Source organism: Macrosteles quadrilineatus, unplaced genomic scaffold (assembly GCF_028750875.1).
Source record: "Macrosteles quadrilineatus isolate MER2022 unplaced genomic scaffold, UCM_ALF_1.0 Scaffold_1__1_contigs__length_201487025, whole genome shotgun sequence".
In the NCBI taxonomy this organism is placed as follows: Eukaryota; Metazoa; Arthropoda; class Insecta; order Hemiptera; family Cicadellidae; genus Macrosteles; species Macrosteles quadrilineatus.
Window position 1 is genome coordinate 147687873 of NW_026542594.1, and position 19493 is coordinate 147707365.

General features: G+C 35.0%; 1 protein-coding gene across 1 annotated transcript in view; it reads right to left on the reverse strand.

Moving 5' to 3' along the window:
• LOC128986901 (uncharacterized) overlaps positions 1-14013 on the reverse strand; it is a 126569-nt gene extending 112556 nt beyond the window's left edge. Inside the window, exons 1-4 of the mRNA XM_054407510.1 lie at positions 13950-14013; positions 13635-13795; positions 11603-11762; positions 9302-9578 (exon numbers count right to left, since the gene is read on the reverse strand). Coding sequence (XP_054263485.1) covers positions 9302-9578; positions 11603-11762; positions 13635-13792 — 595 coding nt within the window. The 5' untranslated portion in view covers positions 13793-13795; positions 13950-14013. The remainder of the gene's footprint in view (positions 1-9301; positions 9579-11602; positions 11763-13634; positions 13796-13949) is intronic.
• Positions 14014-19493: the final 5480 nt, after the last annotated feature.

Sequence of the window (19493 nt, forward strand, 5' to 3'; positions counted from 1 at the left end):
AAATTTGCTTAGTCTGCAGGTTTGCTGCGGCTGGGGTATTTAGTTGTTGTGTAGGACTTGAAATAGCAAAATTACTTAACTTGTTATGGCAGAATTGACAACTAATAAAAAACAATTTTGAACTGTAGAGATCGTAAGGAGGAATTTTTTTAACAAATACATCTCTGGCCCATCTTATTCGGTGGCACTTAATTTCTCCAATTATAATTTGGCGGGATTTGAACCCGGGACCTCAGGGACTGAAGTCCCACGCTCTAACCACTAGACCAGCTCACTCCCCTCGGTAAGGAGGGACTAGGTAGGGCAGAATTCACACAGGAAATTTATTGTTTTCAATCAAATCTGAATTATTCTATTCATATTCACATTTAGTTCTCTGTTGCTTCTCGATCGTAAATCAGTGAGTTTTTAAGATTTATAAATTTATTATTTGTGTTTAAGTTTGGTGAAGTATTTATTTAATTGGTTAAGTAGTAGTATTTTTTCTACTGCTCCAATTCTGCTTTCACTTGTTTCCACCATCTCTGTTTTGGTCTTCCTCCTGGTTGCCTTCCACTACATTGCCCTCTAATACTCTTCTCAGTCTGCATTCTACGCCTCTTCTCAATATATATATGCTGGATCGCGAACTCGTTCTTACCATGAGTTGCCCAGGTCTTACCATGAGTATTACGGTAATAGCTTATTCCCTATATGGGAAATTCGCTAAAACTGCAAAATGATTATGAACAACCAGGGGCAGCTCCAGAGGGTAGGCCAGGTAGGCCCGGGCCTACCCAAAACTTAGGTAGATATAAAAAAATTATAAAGAAATTACAAAATTTTAATTATATGAAAATAAAGGGAAAGCATTAAAACTCATTACTTTGCATTTAAATTTTTTAATTTCCCTCTATTAGCAGGGAAGCTTCTCAAACCTCTTGTCCACGGATCAAACTACCTACTTCTGATCCTTGTCAGACCTACCCAAAAAATTATTCCAGGAGCCGCCCCTGTCAACAAAAACTTTTAGTTTTTCAAAAGCGGCGTTCGGCCGATCTACAGAGGTGTTTTTGCGACAAAACCAAAAAGCGTTATTATAATCTCAGGGAGTTTTGCCACATCAGGCTAGCATGACAACAGTTGTCACAAGGCATCCCTGTAATTCATCCTGTTATGTTATATAACTTACATCTATAGTCCTTATAGGAGGTTTGTTTTGGGATGAAACTACCAGAATAATTTGGCTAAGTAGACTTTGCTCTCTATTCTACTTATTCTCAATACAGAATTACCTGTTCATTTTCTGGAGTAAATGTAGAAAAGGATGTAAATGAATTTACTCCTGGAATGTCCTTTGCAGTGAGAAAAGTCACTACCCCATGAAGATTCTGAAACATTGGTAGGATGTTGTAACATCTTGTTTAATTTACCTCTTGTTCATACATTATGTGCATTTAATGTCAAAGAGATCACTCTATATCTAGTTACTGTATATTTATAAGAAAACTTGACTGCACTAATATCCTAATCTGCAATAACTGTTGAACTGTAGTTTTTACAGCAATGGGGTTTGTACCATTTTGTTTACTAAATTTAAATACAAATTGTTCAGGACTTTTGTAAACATTCGATTTTTCAGTTATTTTATGGGTTTTTATGAGAAAATCACCATTGAAGATTAAATCTCAAAAAATGTAAAACACCTCTGGAGATGGATTAGGACCCACATACCAAACTGCATGAAAATCAGACTACACGTGTTTGATCTGTACACATACAGACATACACACATACACACACAAATACATCACTTCAAACCACTTTTTTAGGTTCAGGGGGACCTAAAACGGATCCAACCAAAACTACTTTCTTCATATACAAAACTGTGTATAGGGGGAGAAGATGTTACATCAGATTAAAATTTGTACGATGCCAATACAATTGGTTCGCCTGAAACATTTTCATATTTTCAGGCGAAGATCAGAAAGAAGATGAGTGTAGAATGAATCATAAAACAGCTTTGTTACTGACTAAGGTCAGCTGGTTCAGCAACATTTATTAAGAATCAAATCAACTAATATTTGAAACAATGTAAAGATTACTAAAACTTGATTTAGTAAATAAGAATACTTGCACACCAGAGCTCTTTTGGGATCTATACATTCTAATGTTCCAGGTCCTAGTTTGGTGATCACAAAGGCAGCATACAAAGTATCTAACGATGTAGGCATATCATAAATGTACTCAGCCTCTCCTAAAACAAAAATACATATATATTACATATAGGTATACTTCATGGAGGAAGCCTGTAGAAAATAATACAGGGTGTTTATAAATTATTCATCAGGTTTTAACACTTTGTATTAGCCTCAATACTTAACAAATAAAAAATATTGATCAAAACTACATCAATAGAAAGAAAATGTATTAAATTTTTCTTAGATAAACCTACAAGTGCTCGATGTGGCATCCATTAGCCATGGAACAAGTTTCCAATTGATGTTGTAATTTGGCACATACTCCAGCTAGCATTGAAAGGCTGATTGAATCTATGGCGATGCAAATGCGTTCACGTTGCTCTGAAGATTTTGTTGCATTGGCGAAATATATACTTTGTCCTTATTCTAGCCCCAGAGAAAAAAAACACCTGTGTAACACACGCTGCAGATATCAATGATAAACTAGAGTCATAATTAAAATACACAAAGATTTTCTCATGAATTGTAATAATTTTAAATAAAAAAGGTGTAAGCAACCCCCAAGAAAATGGCAAGAATGAGTATTGAACAGTTGGTTATAAAAATTGAAAACATGCTATTTAATCATGTGTTAAAATTATCAACGTGGGATAAGTGAGATACTTATAAACACCTTGTATTTTCTGGCTATATTAATAGTAAATTAAGCTAGAAGAATAGTATTGCTATTACTAATAGTTTAAACATATTACAGTGAAGGCCCTCACTCACTGAATTACTCATTCATCACTAATTGTCCAACTCCCCGGTGCTAGCTAGAACATTGGAGTTTTGGATACATTAAAATAATTCCTTCTCTAATTTGTCACACTTTGGCAAGACAATAATTATTTTGATGCTGTATCCTATGAACAAATAAAATACTTAGTCATTTTAAGTACTGGAGAAAGTGTATGTTAAAAATAATTTTTCCACCATTTGTTTGATTATTTTTTCTAAAAAAAGGATCCATTGAAAATCAAACCAACATTTTTGGGATGAATTCAATTTACATAATTGCAATTCATTTACAGTGTGGAAACATCCAATGAAACCCAATAACAATTATCAATTAAACCGGGTACATTCTATAAATATAATATCCTTAGTCTGTGCTCCAATATAAACACCAAGAAAAAGAAGTAATGAAGATGGATGAAATCAGAGACAAAGTGACGGGATAATGGAACCATATATCAGGAAAAAACTTCGTCAATGGTTGTAGCAACTACAGTGCATCATCATCGGCCAGAGGAGCTACACTTTCCGCAATGAAGTTAAAACAACCTTCATGATAATACAAGTTGTGTCTTTTGTTGTTTTTCAGTTGCTGTTATTCTTTACAGAATTTTATATATATATACATATATCTTTTATCAACTGTTAAAAATATAGTTCCTGTTCCTGTTTTATTGTATGTTTAAAGTTTGTTTCAGCTGTTATTATTCCTTGTTAGATATTTATTTGTTTGTTGAATGTTTGTAATCTGAAAGTATATACTCATGTTAAATAATTTTAAGAATATTCCTTGCATTTACACTTGTTTTTATTTTTAAATTTAATTTATTTTTCTAAAGTTTCTGTACAGTAATAGTTCACACTGACTCAAGATAGAAGATGGAAAAGACAATAGTATTATAAGAAACGCTGCGGACAAGCCTTTTTTAAGGCTTATGCAGTTTGGTATTATATAAATTCATTGTATATGTGCTGTACCAAGTAATAAATAAATAAATAATAAATAAAAAAAATCATAGTAAAAATCTTGGCATTGTCCACCTCCCCACCCCCCCCTGATTACTCCGCCTATGGTTTCAATGCCTCTATCAAAGTTTTGGTTAATTTCCATCATCCGATTACAATTCTCAACTTTAACTGCTGTATATTTTAGAGGTGATGAATTTATTTTTCAATTCAAAAATTGTGTCCCAATTCAATTTATATATCAAACAACAATTAATTTATCCTCCATAGGTATGAAATGAATAAATTGACTGTACTTATCTCAGTTACCAAATGTTGTTAACAATCACTTAATATTCTAAAATCGTTTTTTAAAGCTCTACAAGATTACTTCAATGATAATTGTATATTTTTTTTGTTTAAAAGGTTACCCGAGATACCAAAGATAACCTGATTTTGCTGGTATGCAACTTCATAAAAGTTACAGCCCTACACATTTATTCCAAACTCCATCAAAATCAAACCATAATCGATCAAGTTATCAAGTTCACAGATATAGTTACAAAGACAAGAATTTAAAAGAATAGAGTAGACCTACTATTTTTGTCCTATATTGGACCATCAAGTAAACTGGTTTTGGATCTAGGTGTTACCATGCCACGGTATAGCTTCTAAAATGGGTAGATTCACTGAAAATATGAAATATTTGGGTGATTTGGAAGTAAAATATCCTTAACAAAGGTATTATAAAGGTGAAATATGGCAGAAATGTTCTAATTTTAATAGGGTTTTTCCAAAAACAATTATAATTACCTGAGCATTGTATGAGTGACTCAACCTTAGGGAACGGCTGGTACAGTGGTGGATCTGAACTGTCATAGGTGAACTCTTGCTTGCCTGATGACAGAGGGCGTGTTATGTCCTCCCCTCCACTGCGGTACTTGGGGGAAACCGACTCTGGGTTCAGACTAAGGATTGCCTGCAGACCACATAAATTACTTATCATATGAATCTAATACCGGTATAAATATTTCTTAGAAGAAATCATAATAAATACAATCATTAATACAACTCTCTTTCCTGTTATACCTCCGAGGAACATGCTAGGAGCTATTACTTGATGATTGGTTTAAATCTTTGAGGTTGGAATTGAAAGGATAAACAAACAAGATAATGTATATGATAATAAAGATTGATTTGATTTGAACACAATTGAGTTTGTAGTGCGTACCCTGTAGAGCAGAGATTGGGTCAGTTTGAGTCTAAACTCAGGCTTGGCATCTGGCAGTACATAGTCAGGCTTCACCTCATATCCCAGAGTGTGGAGAGCCTTCTGAAGTGTATCAACATCCAGCAAACATTTGTTGATGAGGAAACTCTCAGTCTGATAAGCGTGAATCTAAACAAACCACTGTTGTAAATATTACAAAGTCAACTTTTCTTAGACCAGATCTACTAGTTTTATATATTTAGATGCTCTTTAAATGTTTTGTATCTTCAAAACATATAGTTTTAGAGCTTAAATATACATAGATTTTTTATGGAACCACGTGGGTGTTTTTATGGGTCCATGAGGTAGGTAGGCCTACATAAAAAGAGAGTCATAGTGTTTGGAGCTTAATTTTCAGTATAAAATTACCAGTAGTTCAAGATCCTGCAATCACAAAAAAGGGTCATCCTGAATTCATTTTACAGTAAATGTGCACGTATTACATATTCACTTAAAATTTTTAAAATCAAAATTAGAATTAACAAATAAATAAGTGTAACACATCCAGGAGAGTTAGCAGAATCCATGACATTTGCACAAAATGTGTTAATGAAATTTTATTTCGTAATATGTAGTTGTATCTGGCATATTTTTTTAGGGAATAAAGATTACTTACAAAAGATGGATGTATTCCTCCAAATACAATACTTGGACGGTCTAACACTTTAAAATGATTCTTTTTGTCCACTCTAAACTTGAACCCGCCATTAACATAAGCAATTGCATTCTGGGCCCGAGGCATAATCTGTAATTAAAAACAATAGTTAATTCAAATAATAATTAAGAAATTGAAACTTCGTACACAGTAGAACCCCGATAATCATGTAGCCTCCAGCGATCTGGCTCAATAAAAAAAAAATAACCTAAAAGAAATAATATGTATGTAATTTTTAAGTATGGTAGGCTACAGTATCTACTAGCATTTTCTATAATATTTACTGTACTGTATTGTAGGTAGGTACAGTTATTGTTATTAATGATACACAACACCCATGATCTACACTACTATATTACTGGCAAGTGGTGCCGAACCAAGGGACGAAACAGGGAACTCACATATGTGCAATTGCCACCTGCTCAAAAAAAAATCTTCACTTCTAAACTGCAATTATTTTTGTTATAATTTTCATCACAACATTGCCAGTCATTGCTCTTCACCCAGGTAGATAGCATTGAAGCAGATCTTGTTAACTTTAGTAGAAACTTTGACCGTCTCAAATAACTAGTTTAAATGGTCTCTTTCGCCAGTCCAGCATTTTCTTAAATCCGTCATACTGGCCACCCATTAAAGCTAGTTTATTGAGGTTCTATCGGTACTGTATATGCATTTAAACCAATTTTCTTTCAAAATTAGCTCAATAGTAGCAACCAACCTTAGTTGTTATAATTCAAAAATGTTCAAATGTTAAACAACATTTTGTAAAGAGATCAATTTATTTGAAAGATAATAAAATATTGTGGGAGTTATATTACACAAATACACTTTTGTTCATAATATAAAATTTAGTGTTTTGCGGAAATTTCAGTATGAGGGTGCAATTGTGTATGAATAGTTCAAGTAGTATGTATGAACTCTTAACTACAGAATGTATTTAGTGTGTGTTTTATGTTTGGTTATTGTACTTGTACATAAATAACCAATAAACAGAAGAAATAAATGTCAATTCTGGCAACTTTACATGGAAAAAAAACTTTGTTGAATAAAAAAAAACCTAAGTTACTGAAACTCATTTATTACTCAACCAAATGCTTATTTATTGAATTTTCCATTGTTTATCATAATCCTTACCTTATATGTTCTCACAATATAGCATTTATTGTCGAGAGGAGGGAGAATAATCTGAATTATTACTTGTTTGTGCATGTTTATCTCTAGAAAGTCAGAGAGTGAGTACCCGGTGACAGCTCCACTAACCCCTCCTAGACAAATCATACATTTAATGTTACTTAAGAGATACTTAATAGGTGGTGAAACTGTTGATTAATTAATCATCAACGTTAAACTTATACATGTATACTTGGCTAAAATAGTTATAAAATCATGCTCAAAGCAACCGAGAAACATTATTTATGTGTTATAGCTCAATTTGTTCCTATTTGACAAAACATGTAGGTAGTTCACCACACGGTGAAAAGTGTCTTTTCAACCCTCGCTCATTTTCTGACTGAGACAAAGCTCGAGTCGAAAAGAGTCACTTTACGTCCTAGTGATGAAATATACTATTTTTATGTAGCATTTAAATTACTGTTATTTGGATGTAACCCTTACTTTGTAATAGTAACAGGCAAACACACACTAATCTATTTCCTTAATTTAAATAATAAAAAAAAGGCAGACAACACCTGACCATGCGAATGTTTTATTTATTGTTTTTAGTTTTGAGCCTTGAATGGTAATCAGATCTGTAAAAAGATAGTCAATTTTCAACTCACTAACAGCTACAAGCGCTCCCACAGTTTCAAAGATGAGGAAGATATCAGAAGGAAAGCGACGCCATGTGTGTTTAATCATCAGATTCCCAGCAATGGTGCCAACCTACCACAATAAACATTTGTTGATGATATTTATCATTACTGTAGGAGATTTATAAGTAATTCTTTGTAAAATTTGCCTGTCTACATATCAATAAACCCGTAAAAATGCAGTTTAACTAAACTCAACTAGGTTACCTATATTGATAAATTATCGTTGGCCTTTTTTAAAGATCCCTTTTTCTACTAAGGCTAGGTGTGATGGATGATAACGGAGACATTTCTAACCAGTTACTCAAGAATTTAATGTGATTATTTGATTTGTAATTTTAGACAATGAAATTGGGTAATATCTTTGACTATTAATACAACATGGTTATATTAATGTAGCCAATTTTATATTGAAAATATAGGTTTAAAATGTGAGTAGATAGATACAAAATAAAAAATAAAACCATTTACAGCAAAACATTCAATACACCCCTTCCTCTTGACCATGGGAGTAGAAGACCAAATAAGATGATCAAAATAAAATCTCATAAGCAAAATAAAGAGAAAAGCACACATAAATAAATGGATTGAAATTTAAAAATAAAATAATATTTTTTTTAGCAAAACATGTCACTTACGTTTCTTACAGGTGTGTTGGCTACTTTGTTTATATGTTTGGCTAGTTCCTTTAAATAAGAGAAGTTTGCAGGATCCTCATCAGCCACTGCGTCAAAGAGTGTAATGGTTTCTGAGAGAGTGGTGTTGGCTCCAACGTGTAAATGGTTTGAATGAAAGGAATGGGTCTTGAGGAACTTCACTCCGTTTATATCAATAAATACGTCTGGTGAAGGTTTTCCCTTGAGAATTCCTGTAAATAAAAAAAATAAAATATAAACAATATACTGGTACCACATTTAAGATAATGGTTCAAACAAAAACATACTTGAGTTATGACAGCTTATTAATTTATGTTATTCTTGGTAACTTTTAGTCTACAACATACTTGGAAGTTGATGCACATACTTAGAATGGAGTCAACCAGTATGATGCAGTGTTTTTGTACCTGAGAATCATAAATTTAATAACTGTTCACAAAGTAAAAAAGTTTTTATTTTGTCTCTAAACTACTTGAGTTCAGTGTTATTGTTATCAATGTTTCAAATTTAAATTCTGGAATGTATATTCTATCTCAAATACAATGGGACAGGGATGCAATGCTCACATGATTTGAACTAAATATGAATAAAGGATAGGTGTAGCATAGTAGCATGGAGTGAAATGCCTTCTTTAGCTTTGTTGTTGGCTAGATTTGCTTTTTTGGTCAGGACCAGGGACAGCTGGATTCATTTTCAAACACCATCAGCGAGCTACTGATTTTTCTCAGAACTAAACCGGCAACAACTGTTTACTTGGTGGGAACATATCCACCCAGCAATTTTCAATATTCTGATATTAATGTGGAGGATCAACTAACATCTATATACTTAGAACAATAAGGGTTTCCCTGTAATATCCCTTTTCCAGCTGTCCTACTTAACCAATTATTACGATTGAGTTTTCATTTTAAAGCTTATTATCTAGTGCACCTGCCAATGGCAATTAAAAGGGTAATTCCTTTAATGCTTCACACCCCTCACGTTTAATTTATAACTAGAGTTAGTTGTACCTTGAGCAGTGTTTCCGCCTACGAGCATGTAGGAGCCAGTCACCGAGGTGAAGATCTCAAATATCTCATCTACAGAAGTGACCTTGTACCAATGAGAGCCTCCTTGGAGTTGCAGCCGTAGTGAGAGTGGAGCCAACGCCACCTCCACAAACTCACCGTCACCTTCACCATCCTCTCTACGACTCATCTCCACACAGTCGTACAGGCCTCGCTGAGCCCCTGGTCTGCACTTGCCTTGACAAGGTACTCCACTGCGCTTGCACACTTTCAACAGGTCCTGCACACAAGGGTATTATGATACATTTATATTTTGTTTAAGTTCTTGACCATCATTAATGTTTACATTAATTACGTTCCAAAAATAAAATAGTTCATAAACATTGTTGAAAAATATATGATATATTGAATGAAATGGGTGACGCAGCTTTGTTATCAATTATCAATCATTGAGATGGGGATGCCACCTAAGTGCGTATTTTAACCCAAATATGAGTGAAGGATGAGTGTAGAATGGTGTGAGATGATCTCTGTAGCTTTGTTTTGTTACCGAAGAAGATCAGCTGTTTCATTTACCAGAATTATTTATTTAAAGCCCCATGATTAGGACGTATTTAGAGTCAATGAGGCCCCTGGCGGTTCTCACCAGAGAGGCCCTCTTTATTCTGATTCTTCGTAAGGATGGAACTTGAGGGTTTAGAAATACACGTGGTATTGCTTCAACTCGATGAATTGACCATTTGTTTCCAACAACCCTATCAGCAAAAAGACCTAGAAGAGCTAATAAATAAAGTATATTAATATTTTAAATAATTATATTTGGGGTCTTAAGTCGGGACCAGACATTTTAAACTTCTTTCGGGTTGAGTAAAAATTGTTGACCTTGGGGCATCGGATCAAAATCGGTTTGTTTTGGAAATAATTAATTTGAAATATATTAATTGATAATCGGCTTGTGCAAAATCTGAAATCGCAGCCAAATTGTAAGGACCTTCTGCGATCACAGTAAAATCGTAGACATCTACCGCGGTCGCAAAGGGATCATGAACATCTTCTACCTTCATGGCGAAATAGTGAACATCATGTGCGATCGCGGAGACATCATCTTCGTCTTCTGCGATCACGAAGAAATCATGAATGTCTCCTGTGGTGGCAGAAAAGAGTGGACATCTTGCGCGATTGCGGGGACATCGTCTCCAATCTCATGGGGACCGATCATGCTATTTACTCATCATGCTATTTATCATTACTGGAATGATGAACGTCTCCTATGTCCGCGGAAAAATGCATCTTGCGCGAGCGCAGGGATGTCATCTTCGTCTCCTCCGATCTTCGCGGAATCAGCTTACTGTAAACACGGAAAAAGAGGGAACGTCTTGTGCGAGTGCGGAAACATCATCTTCGTCTCTCCGATCAAGGCGAAATCATAAACGTCTCATGTGGCCGCAGAGGAATAGTGAATATCATGCGCGAGTGCAGAAACATTATCTTCCATCTCCTCCAATCGCTGTGAAATCATGTATGACTCCTTTGGCCACGGAGAAATAGTTAATATCATGCGCGAGCGCGGAAATATCATCTTCGTCTCCTTTGATCATGACAAAATTGTGAAGATCTTCCAAGTTTGCGGGACATGATCTTTGACTCCCACGGACGCAATAAAATCCTGGACATATTCCGCAATCGCGTATGAATAGTAATTCCTACGTTAACGGGGTAATAGGGAAGATCTTTTGCGGTCGCGTGGATTTCAACGTTTCTTAAGATAGCGGCAAAACACATTATCGGTCAAATAAATTTACCAAGAAAAAAATTCAGGCCCCCTCCTAGCCCGAGGCCCCCGGCAACCACCGTGTCCGCTGTTAGGGAAATATGGCCCTGCCCATGATCAGAAACATCTGGGTCCAGTTTCGAACCATCAAAAAGCTACTACTATATCTCAGGATCTTTTGATTGTTAGGCAAACACTATAACCACACAGCTACCCAGTGTCATTTATATTTTATGTTTAGCCCAATGACAGATGGAAAACTGGGTCAATATAGTCAATAAAACAACAATCAAGTCAAAGAATCAGTCAACTAATTTTCCAAACAAATTTCGACTCAGAAAAATCACAGTTAATTCATTCCAACCAACGCTAAAGTGAATCCTACTTTCATCACATAGCCATTTTTGACATATTATATTCTAATAAAATAAGTTGTTTCACTAACTTTTATCAAAAATTCTAGTTTCATACAATTTAAACATTTCAAGACACAAAGAAAATCTTAATTATTATTGCAAAATTTCAAACTTTACCTCTATATCTGTAACTTTTTTGGCTAGCTCATCAGTCTTATCTGAAGCAAATGATTTGAAGGCATCCAATATAGGCCGGTAACCTGTACAACGACAAAGGTTTCCAGAAAGCGAGTCCTCTATCTCTTTCATGGTAGGTTCTGGATTGGCTGCAAGTAGGCTAAAAACATTTGTTAGTATATTGTATATTTACTTGATCTTTTAAAAAGTCAACCCTTTTATTGTTTATAATACAGTACTTTGATAAAGGTTTTTATGTTTTAATATTTAACATTGGAGAATTTAAACGTTGTTAAGTGCACAGGTGTGCTGCGATTGGGGTTTAATACATTTGGACTTATTCAAAAGTAAAATAGTTTTCTGTGCTGTAGAATCTGTAGAAACACTGTGGCACTATTTCAAATCATTACTAATGCTAATACAGAATGTTGTGATTATTCAAACCTACAAAACAGTTGGTCTGCTTTTAAATTATATTTATTTGTAAACATTGTAGATAAAAAAGTCTGACATTGGCCCACTTAAAACCCTCTGGGGCAGAGCCCTTTTGACGGATCTGCACCAAACTTCATTTGAACCATCCTTGAAAGATGCTTAATAATGCCTGAAAGTTTCATTACAATCTGTCGAGCGGTTTCGGAATCCATAACGTATATACACACACACACACACATACATACATAGTTCCTCTTTTATAGATATAGATTTACTTGATCTTTAAGTGTTTTTTTTTTTGTTGTAACTATAGCTCATATTTATTTAGTGATTTACCATCACAGAGCATAGAATAAATATAGAGGCTGCACTTGCCGTCTGGAGTGAAGCAGGCTTCTCGTACCAAGATGGCGGCCGGCCCGGTCTGCATTTACATTTAAACCATTTTATTGTTACCATGGAAACCACCAATCAATATTTACTTTTAAAACTCTCACCTCAGAACTTTGAAAGCCCGCGGGGCAGAGTCCTAGCTCTATATCGAAGGGGGGATAGTTCTATATGTATCTTCGGAGCGGTAGCTTCATCTAATTCATAAAGTAGCATAGAATAACACAGTGGTAATGACGCCGTGTTTTCAAAGTTCTGTACCAAGATGGCGGAAATCGGCTTCACTACTGGTATAGCTGTAGGTATAGGAGTGGCGACTCTATATTTATTCTATGCTCTGTGTTTACCATAAAAATAATTATTATTATTATAGTATAAATATTCTTTTTAAATGCGGAAAAAAGGGGTTAATTGTAAACTAAAGTTCTTTATCTCTTTTTTGCCATTTTTTATAAATAATTTCTAGAATTTTAGATCTTAAATTAGTATATTTTATCACTAGGGCATAAAGTTACCTGAGCTAAAGTTTCACAACTTGGAAAAAAAGCAAGGGTTTAAAAGCACTTTTTTCTGTGTGATAAACTTATTTTTTTTGCATATCGCACCATTATATAAACAAACTAAGTTGCAAAACAACAATACTTTTCCTATAAAGACAACTTCTCAAAATAACGTTTGGTATTGCAAACAAGCAGCTGTTTATAAAGTAATTCAATAATTTTGTATGTGTTTGTGCACTTGTGCATGTGTTTGTGTATTACTAAACCACCAATATGACAAACAATTGACAAGAATACAACAGCAAAGCTACAACCAAAGATTACATATGCTACAACCAATTAAAACAACTAATGCACCTGTTGCTCACATTCAAGCAATTGCAAAGTATTACAGGTGTTATTTAAAAACGAATAACATAATCATTATTTCCATGACTTAAAAGAGTCAACTCAAAGAACATGTAATCAATAAATAAACTCCAGTTATCGAAACTGAAAACTATGAAAACGAACCCTTTTGTGTGTATCATGTGTTTACTATGAACAGCTGTAATTAATAAGAATTATTCGTCTGTTTAAGTAAACAAAATCTTTTCTTCATAAGAAATACATTAGGATTTTGATAGCCTGTGGGGCAAAGTGTGGGGAATTTTGTTACAGGAATATAGATATGAAAATACATTGATTTCTCAGTTATCTCACCCTACCTGTACATACTCATGACCCATCCCGGTGTGCAGTAGCCACACTGAGTGCCATAGAAGTGAGCCAGTCTGGTCTGAATCTCATTGTATCCTTTCTGTCTGCTGCCGATTCCTTCTACTGTGGTTACTTTGAGACCATGACAAGCATATACAGGAAACATACACTGGAAAATCAAATAAAATGTAAGCTTCTATATTACTCAGTAATCAAAATCATCCATAAAGATCTCTCTGAAAGACAAACAATTATACTTTCTTATTAACAGTCCATGCAAGAGTCTTGATGTAAGTGTTGAGATGATTAATAAAGCTACTTACAGAGTTGACAGACACAATCTTGTGTTCTCCAGTAGCAGGATGGGTAAACTCCAGTGTTACAATACAAGCTCCACAACCTCCCTCCCGACACATGAACTTGGTACCCTTCAGTCTTACTAAAGTTACTTACAGAGTTGACAGACACAATCTTGTGTTCTCCAGTAGCAGGATGGGTAAACTCCAGTGTGACAATACAAGCTCCACAACCTCCCTCCCGACACATGAACTTGGTACCCTTCAGTCTTACTTAAGTTACTTACAGAGTTGACAGACACAATCTTGTGTTCTCCAGTAGCTGGATGGGTAAACTCCAGTGTGACAATACATGTTACACAACCTCCCTCCCGACACATGAACTTGGTACCCTTCAGTCTTACCAAAGTTACTTACAGAGTTGACAGACACAATCTTGTGTTCTCCAGTAGCAGGATGGGTAAACTCCAGTGTGACAATACAAGCTCCACAACCTCCCTCCCGACACATGAACTTGGTACCCTTCAGTCTTACTAAAGTTACTTACAGAGTTGACAGACACAATCTTGTGTTCTCCAGTAGCAGGATGGGTAAACTCCAGTGTGACAATACATGCTCCACAACCTCACTCCCGACACATGAACTTGGTACCCTTCAGTCTTACTAAAGTTACTTACAGAGTTGACAGACACAATCTTGTGTTCTCCAGTAGCAGGATGGGTAAACTCCAGTGTGACAATACAAGCTCCACAACCTCCCTCCCGACACATGAACTTGGTACCCTTCAGTCTTACTAAAGTTACTTACAGAGTTGACAGACACAATCTTGTGTTCTCCAGTAGCAGGATGGGTAAACTCCAGTGTGACAATACATGTTACACAACCTCCCTCCCGACACATGAACTTGGTACCCTTCAGTCTAACCAAAGTTACTTACAGAGTTGACAGACACAATCTTTTGTTCTCCAGTAGCAGGATGGGTAAACTCCAGTGTGACAATACAAGCTCCACAACCTCCCTCCCGACACATGAACTTGGTACCCTTCAGTCTTACTAAAAGTTACTTACAGAGTTGACAGACACAATCTTGTGTTCTCCAGTAGCAGGATGGGTAAACTCCAGTGTTACAATACAAGCTCCACAACCTCCCTCCCGACACATGAACTTGGTACCCTTCAGTCTTACTTAAGTTACTTACAGAGTTGACAGACACAATCTTGTGTTCTCCAGTAGCAGGATGGGTAAACTCCAGTGTGACAATACATGCTCCACAACCTCACTCCCGACACATGAACTTGGTACCCTTCAGTCTTACTAAAGTTACTTACAGAGTTGACAGACACAATCTTGTGTTCTCCAGTAGCAGGATGGGTAAACTCCAGTGTGGCAATACATGCTCCACAACCTCCCTCCCGACACATGAACTTGGTACCCTTCAGTCTTACTAAAGTTACTTACAGAGTTGACAGACACAATCTTGTGTTCTCCAGTAGCAGGATGGGTAAACTCCAGTGTGACAATACATGCTCCACAACCTCCCTCCCGACACATGAACTTGGTACCCTTCAGTCTTACTAAAGTTACTTACAGAGTTGACAGACACAATCTTGTGTTCTCCAGTAGCAGGATGGGTAAACTCCAGTGTGACAATACATGCTCCACATCCTCCCTCCCGACACATGAACTTGGTACCCTTCAGTCTGGCATACTCTCTGATGTAGGTGTTTAAAGAGGTGTCCACAGGCAACAAAGATACTGAAATTACATAGTCATCAGTCTTTAAATTCCATCCATATTGTCAATTTTTTAAATTTATACTTTTGAAAGTTTTTTAAGGTCAATTTGTTCCCCTAGGTTGAATCACATATAAAATGTCATATGTGATATGGCCCTCGCCGTGGCCTTGTATTAGAGGAGGCTTTGACAATATATACATTCTTCTGCTGCCCACAAAGGAACAAGTGGGAGGCTCAACTTTAAGTAAAACCACACTGTCGGTATATACACAGCCTTCCTTAAGATGGTGAATACCTGTTTGTTCGTTATAGTTTGGCCAGGGTATTCTCCACATCAAAAGTATCAATATAAAATCTTTATATAGAAATATTATATATTATCTTTTATTTCCAATCCATGGGATCTTGGGTTAGTTTATTAAATAACTGCAATTGTTAACTATTGCTAGAAAGTAAACATCCCATTTCAATGCTAAATCTGTAAGCCATCTTAAATTTGTTTAATTTACACAGATGATTTGCACTGCTGACAGAGTACGCTGAATTGCTGCTTTCTATTGCGTATTCAAACTTTAGAGGAAGCCAAACCGAAAGGACAACTTTTATGGTAAACTTGTATCATCTAGAGAGTAAGTTTCGTAAATGGGCTGGGCCAATGGGGAGAAGGAAGGGAAAAATTCTGTGCAAGGAAAGGGGAGGAGGAGCAATTATCTTTTTGGCTCATAGTGTGTTACATGCAAACCACTGGCCTGATCATCTTTATGAAAATTCAAATACCAATATCGAAAACTGAAGGGGGAATCAAATTTTGACAGCAGCATAATCTGCAAATGGTTCTTTCAACTATATTTTCTATTTGATTTCCCATATAGGGAATAAGCTATTACCGCAGGTCTCATGGTAAGACCTAGACCCAGGACCGATTTAATTTTTCGTTTTAAGGTCCCTAGAGGCCAAAAACACCATCCTTTCTAATTCATATATATATGTGTCTGTCCGTTAGCACGATAACTCAAGCAAAAATGATCCGATTTTGATGAAATTTGGTACAAACGTGTAAACCTACATTTATTCGAACGAGTTTGGGAACCAGCATAATTGGACTATGGGAACAGGGGTTTTATGGGTAAAAATTGATTTTTCCCATTTTTGACCCTAAAAACACAAAATTTCATAATTTTTCTCCTAACAATTTTGTAGAGCGAAAAAAATAAATAATTATGTATATTGAAGCATTGTTGTATGCCCAACGGTTATGGAAGTAATTAAAAAATTGTAATTTTAAAATTCCCATGTTATTCTTATGGAGAATAATTTAAACCAAATTTGGAATTGTTTTTTATTTAATACTAAGCTATCGACATTGCAATAAAAAAACACATATCAATATCTTCCCTATAGTAGCAAACCTAAGTACTCACTAAAATTAATGTTAATTAAATAGGAAACAAATCTGACAATTTTTAGGGAATGTTTTAGTATAAGAGTGAAAATTTAAAAATGTACGTTTTCATGTCCCTGGCCTTTTACTTCGTAGATACTGGATTTGTAGTTTATTATTATGTGTTTTAATATTTTTTGGGACGGGGGCAACATGTTACACACATTTATTTGGTTCTAAATAGGTTCTAGGTATTTTTTTTGTATTTTTAAAGTCTCGAAATTCACGACCATGACGTGTCCCTAGGGTACATTTTCCAACTTTCACGCTGTTTTTAGACTAATTATTCATGCCGAAATATATAAAGCCATATTTTTATGTCATCAATGGTTATTAAACTTATAAAAAAGGAGCATATTATAATTTTATTGTCATTACAAACTGACTATCATGACAAAATAAGTCTGTCCCTCGATTTGGTTTCACGACCATTTGGGAAAAATGTTCAACTTTGGAGCACGACAGTGGCAAGACTGGCGTCGATGGAGTCAGTTGGTTTTAGAGACTAGTTCGGGGTGTACGTCAGGATTGTAGTGCCGGTCGTTTCGAGTTGAAAGGAGGAATTACAAGATTAATAAAGGAAAGATTGTGTTTTTTGTAATTTTGGTGTGTCCATGACCGTACGTAGTCATTCGATGAAGTAGATATGGTGTTAATTTTTGTTTATAAGATATTTCAATTGATAGATTAACCTAGAAGTCCACTTTGTATCCTCGAACATGAGGTGCAGGGCTACCGCCAGAACAGAGCCAAATAACACATAATTTCACGACCAAAGTTTCACGACCATCGCGGGTTTTTTCACGACCAATCCAGCCTTATGGATTATAGTGTGTTTGGTCGTGACAATAACTTTAATATAATTGTAAATTGAACAGTTTAGTTCAATTGAAACACATATTTTTATTATAACTAACAGGATAATTGAAGGATTGTTTAGAAAGATTTAGATTGTTCCAGACAATTCACGACCGTACCGCTAGTCCCTGACCATCACGTTTATGATTTTTATCATAAAAATTTCAAAAATTAAAATATCGTCATATTTCAATGTTTTATACACAAAAGAAGCACACCTCTATACAAACATAACGATTTTTCGGGTCTCAGGTAAGTTTTTTCGGAGTTATACAAACTTAAAAAGATTTTATTGGCTTTTTTTTCAATTTTTTGAGTTTTTTATTTTTTTCTTTAAAGACCAAATATACCAAAAGCTCAGTGACCTTTTTATTGTATAATGGTCATAAAAGTAAATTAGTTTATAGCAAAACATAGTTATAAAATAATATAACTATTTTTAATATTCATTTAAACGTCCGTTATGGTCGTGACAGGATTTTGTGTTTTTCCACTAAAGATGCTCTTTTAAAAAGAAACTACCAAAGATATTGCGTTACCATGGACATTTTATGAAACTTCAAATGTTAATAAAATAAAAAAGATAATAAAAGTTTTGAAAAAAGGGGAAAAAACGCAAAGTGCTTTTCCTGAAAACGTACGTTTTTAAATTTTCACTCATAAATCCAGCCAGGTAAATGGAAATTCACTTAGTCTGCATGTTTGCTGCGGCGAGGGTATTTTTAAATGGCTACAGCTAGAACACATTGATGGGGTGTCTGTTTCAGAATCCAAAATTCAATTATGAAATATACAAGGTCCTTAAAAAGTCTGAGAAAAGCTTTTCACATAAGTAGCATACAATAGTGTACCGTGACTAAAAATATATGTTTTGAGTGAAGTGTGTACTCTTTTCACTTTCCTGGGGATGGTTCACAAGGAGTCGAAAGGAAATTTTAAGTAAGAGCATAAGGTGAGTAGTAGGTACATCAAATTAAAGTCTCATTTAGGAGAAACACGGATCCACAAACCCAACCTAAAATTCAAGGTTCATCCTAGTTAGTCCGGCAGAATTGACCCGAACCTGGTTTTGTCCTAATAAGTTTTTTTTATTGTTGATATGTGATATCTAGGGTAAGTAGGCCCTAAAACCACCGGGTACTTTTTTGGTACCCTTGGGCAACAGCCGCCATCTTGGAAAATGGCGGGAAACGTAAATTACAGTGTAAGCTTTTACTTAAACCAATGTTATTAAAAAACTATTTAAGATGGAACAATGCATGTTATTTTAAAATGTTTATGGTTAAATTCCCTACTCAGAAATACCATATATTAAATATATATCATTTGTTTTAAGGTCAGTATTACTTTTCAAAGTTTATAATTTATAAAAAAATAATGTCATATTTATTTTTATTTCAATTTTGCGCCTTAATTACTCAAAATATGACCATAATATATACAATAAAGTTTGTAGAACTTTAAATTTAGCATCGAATACATCTATGGGATGTTTTGTTGGATCAAGGGTAACGCCAGAACAAAGCGTTAGAAAAT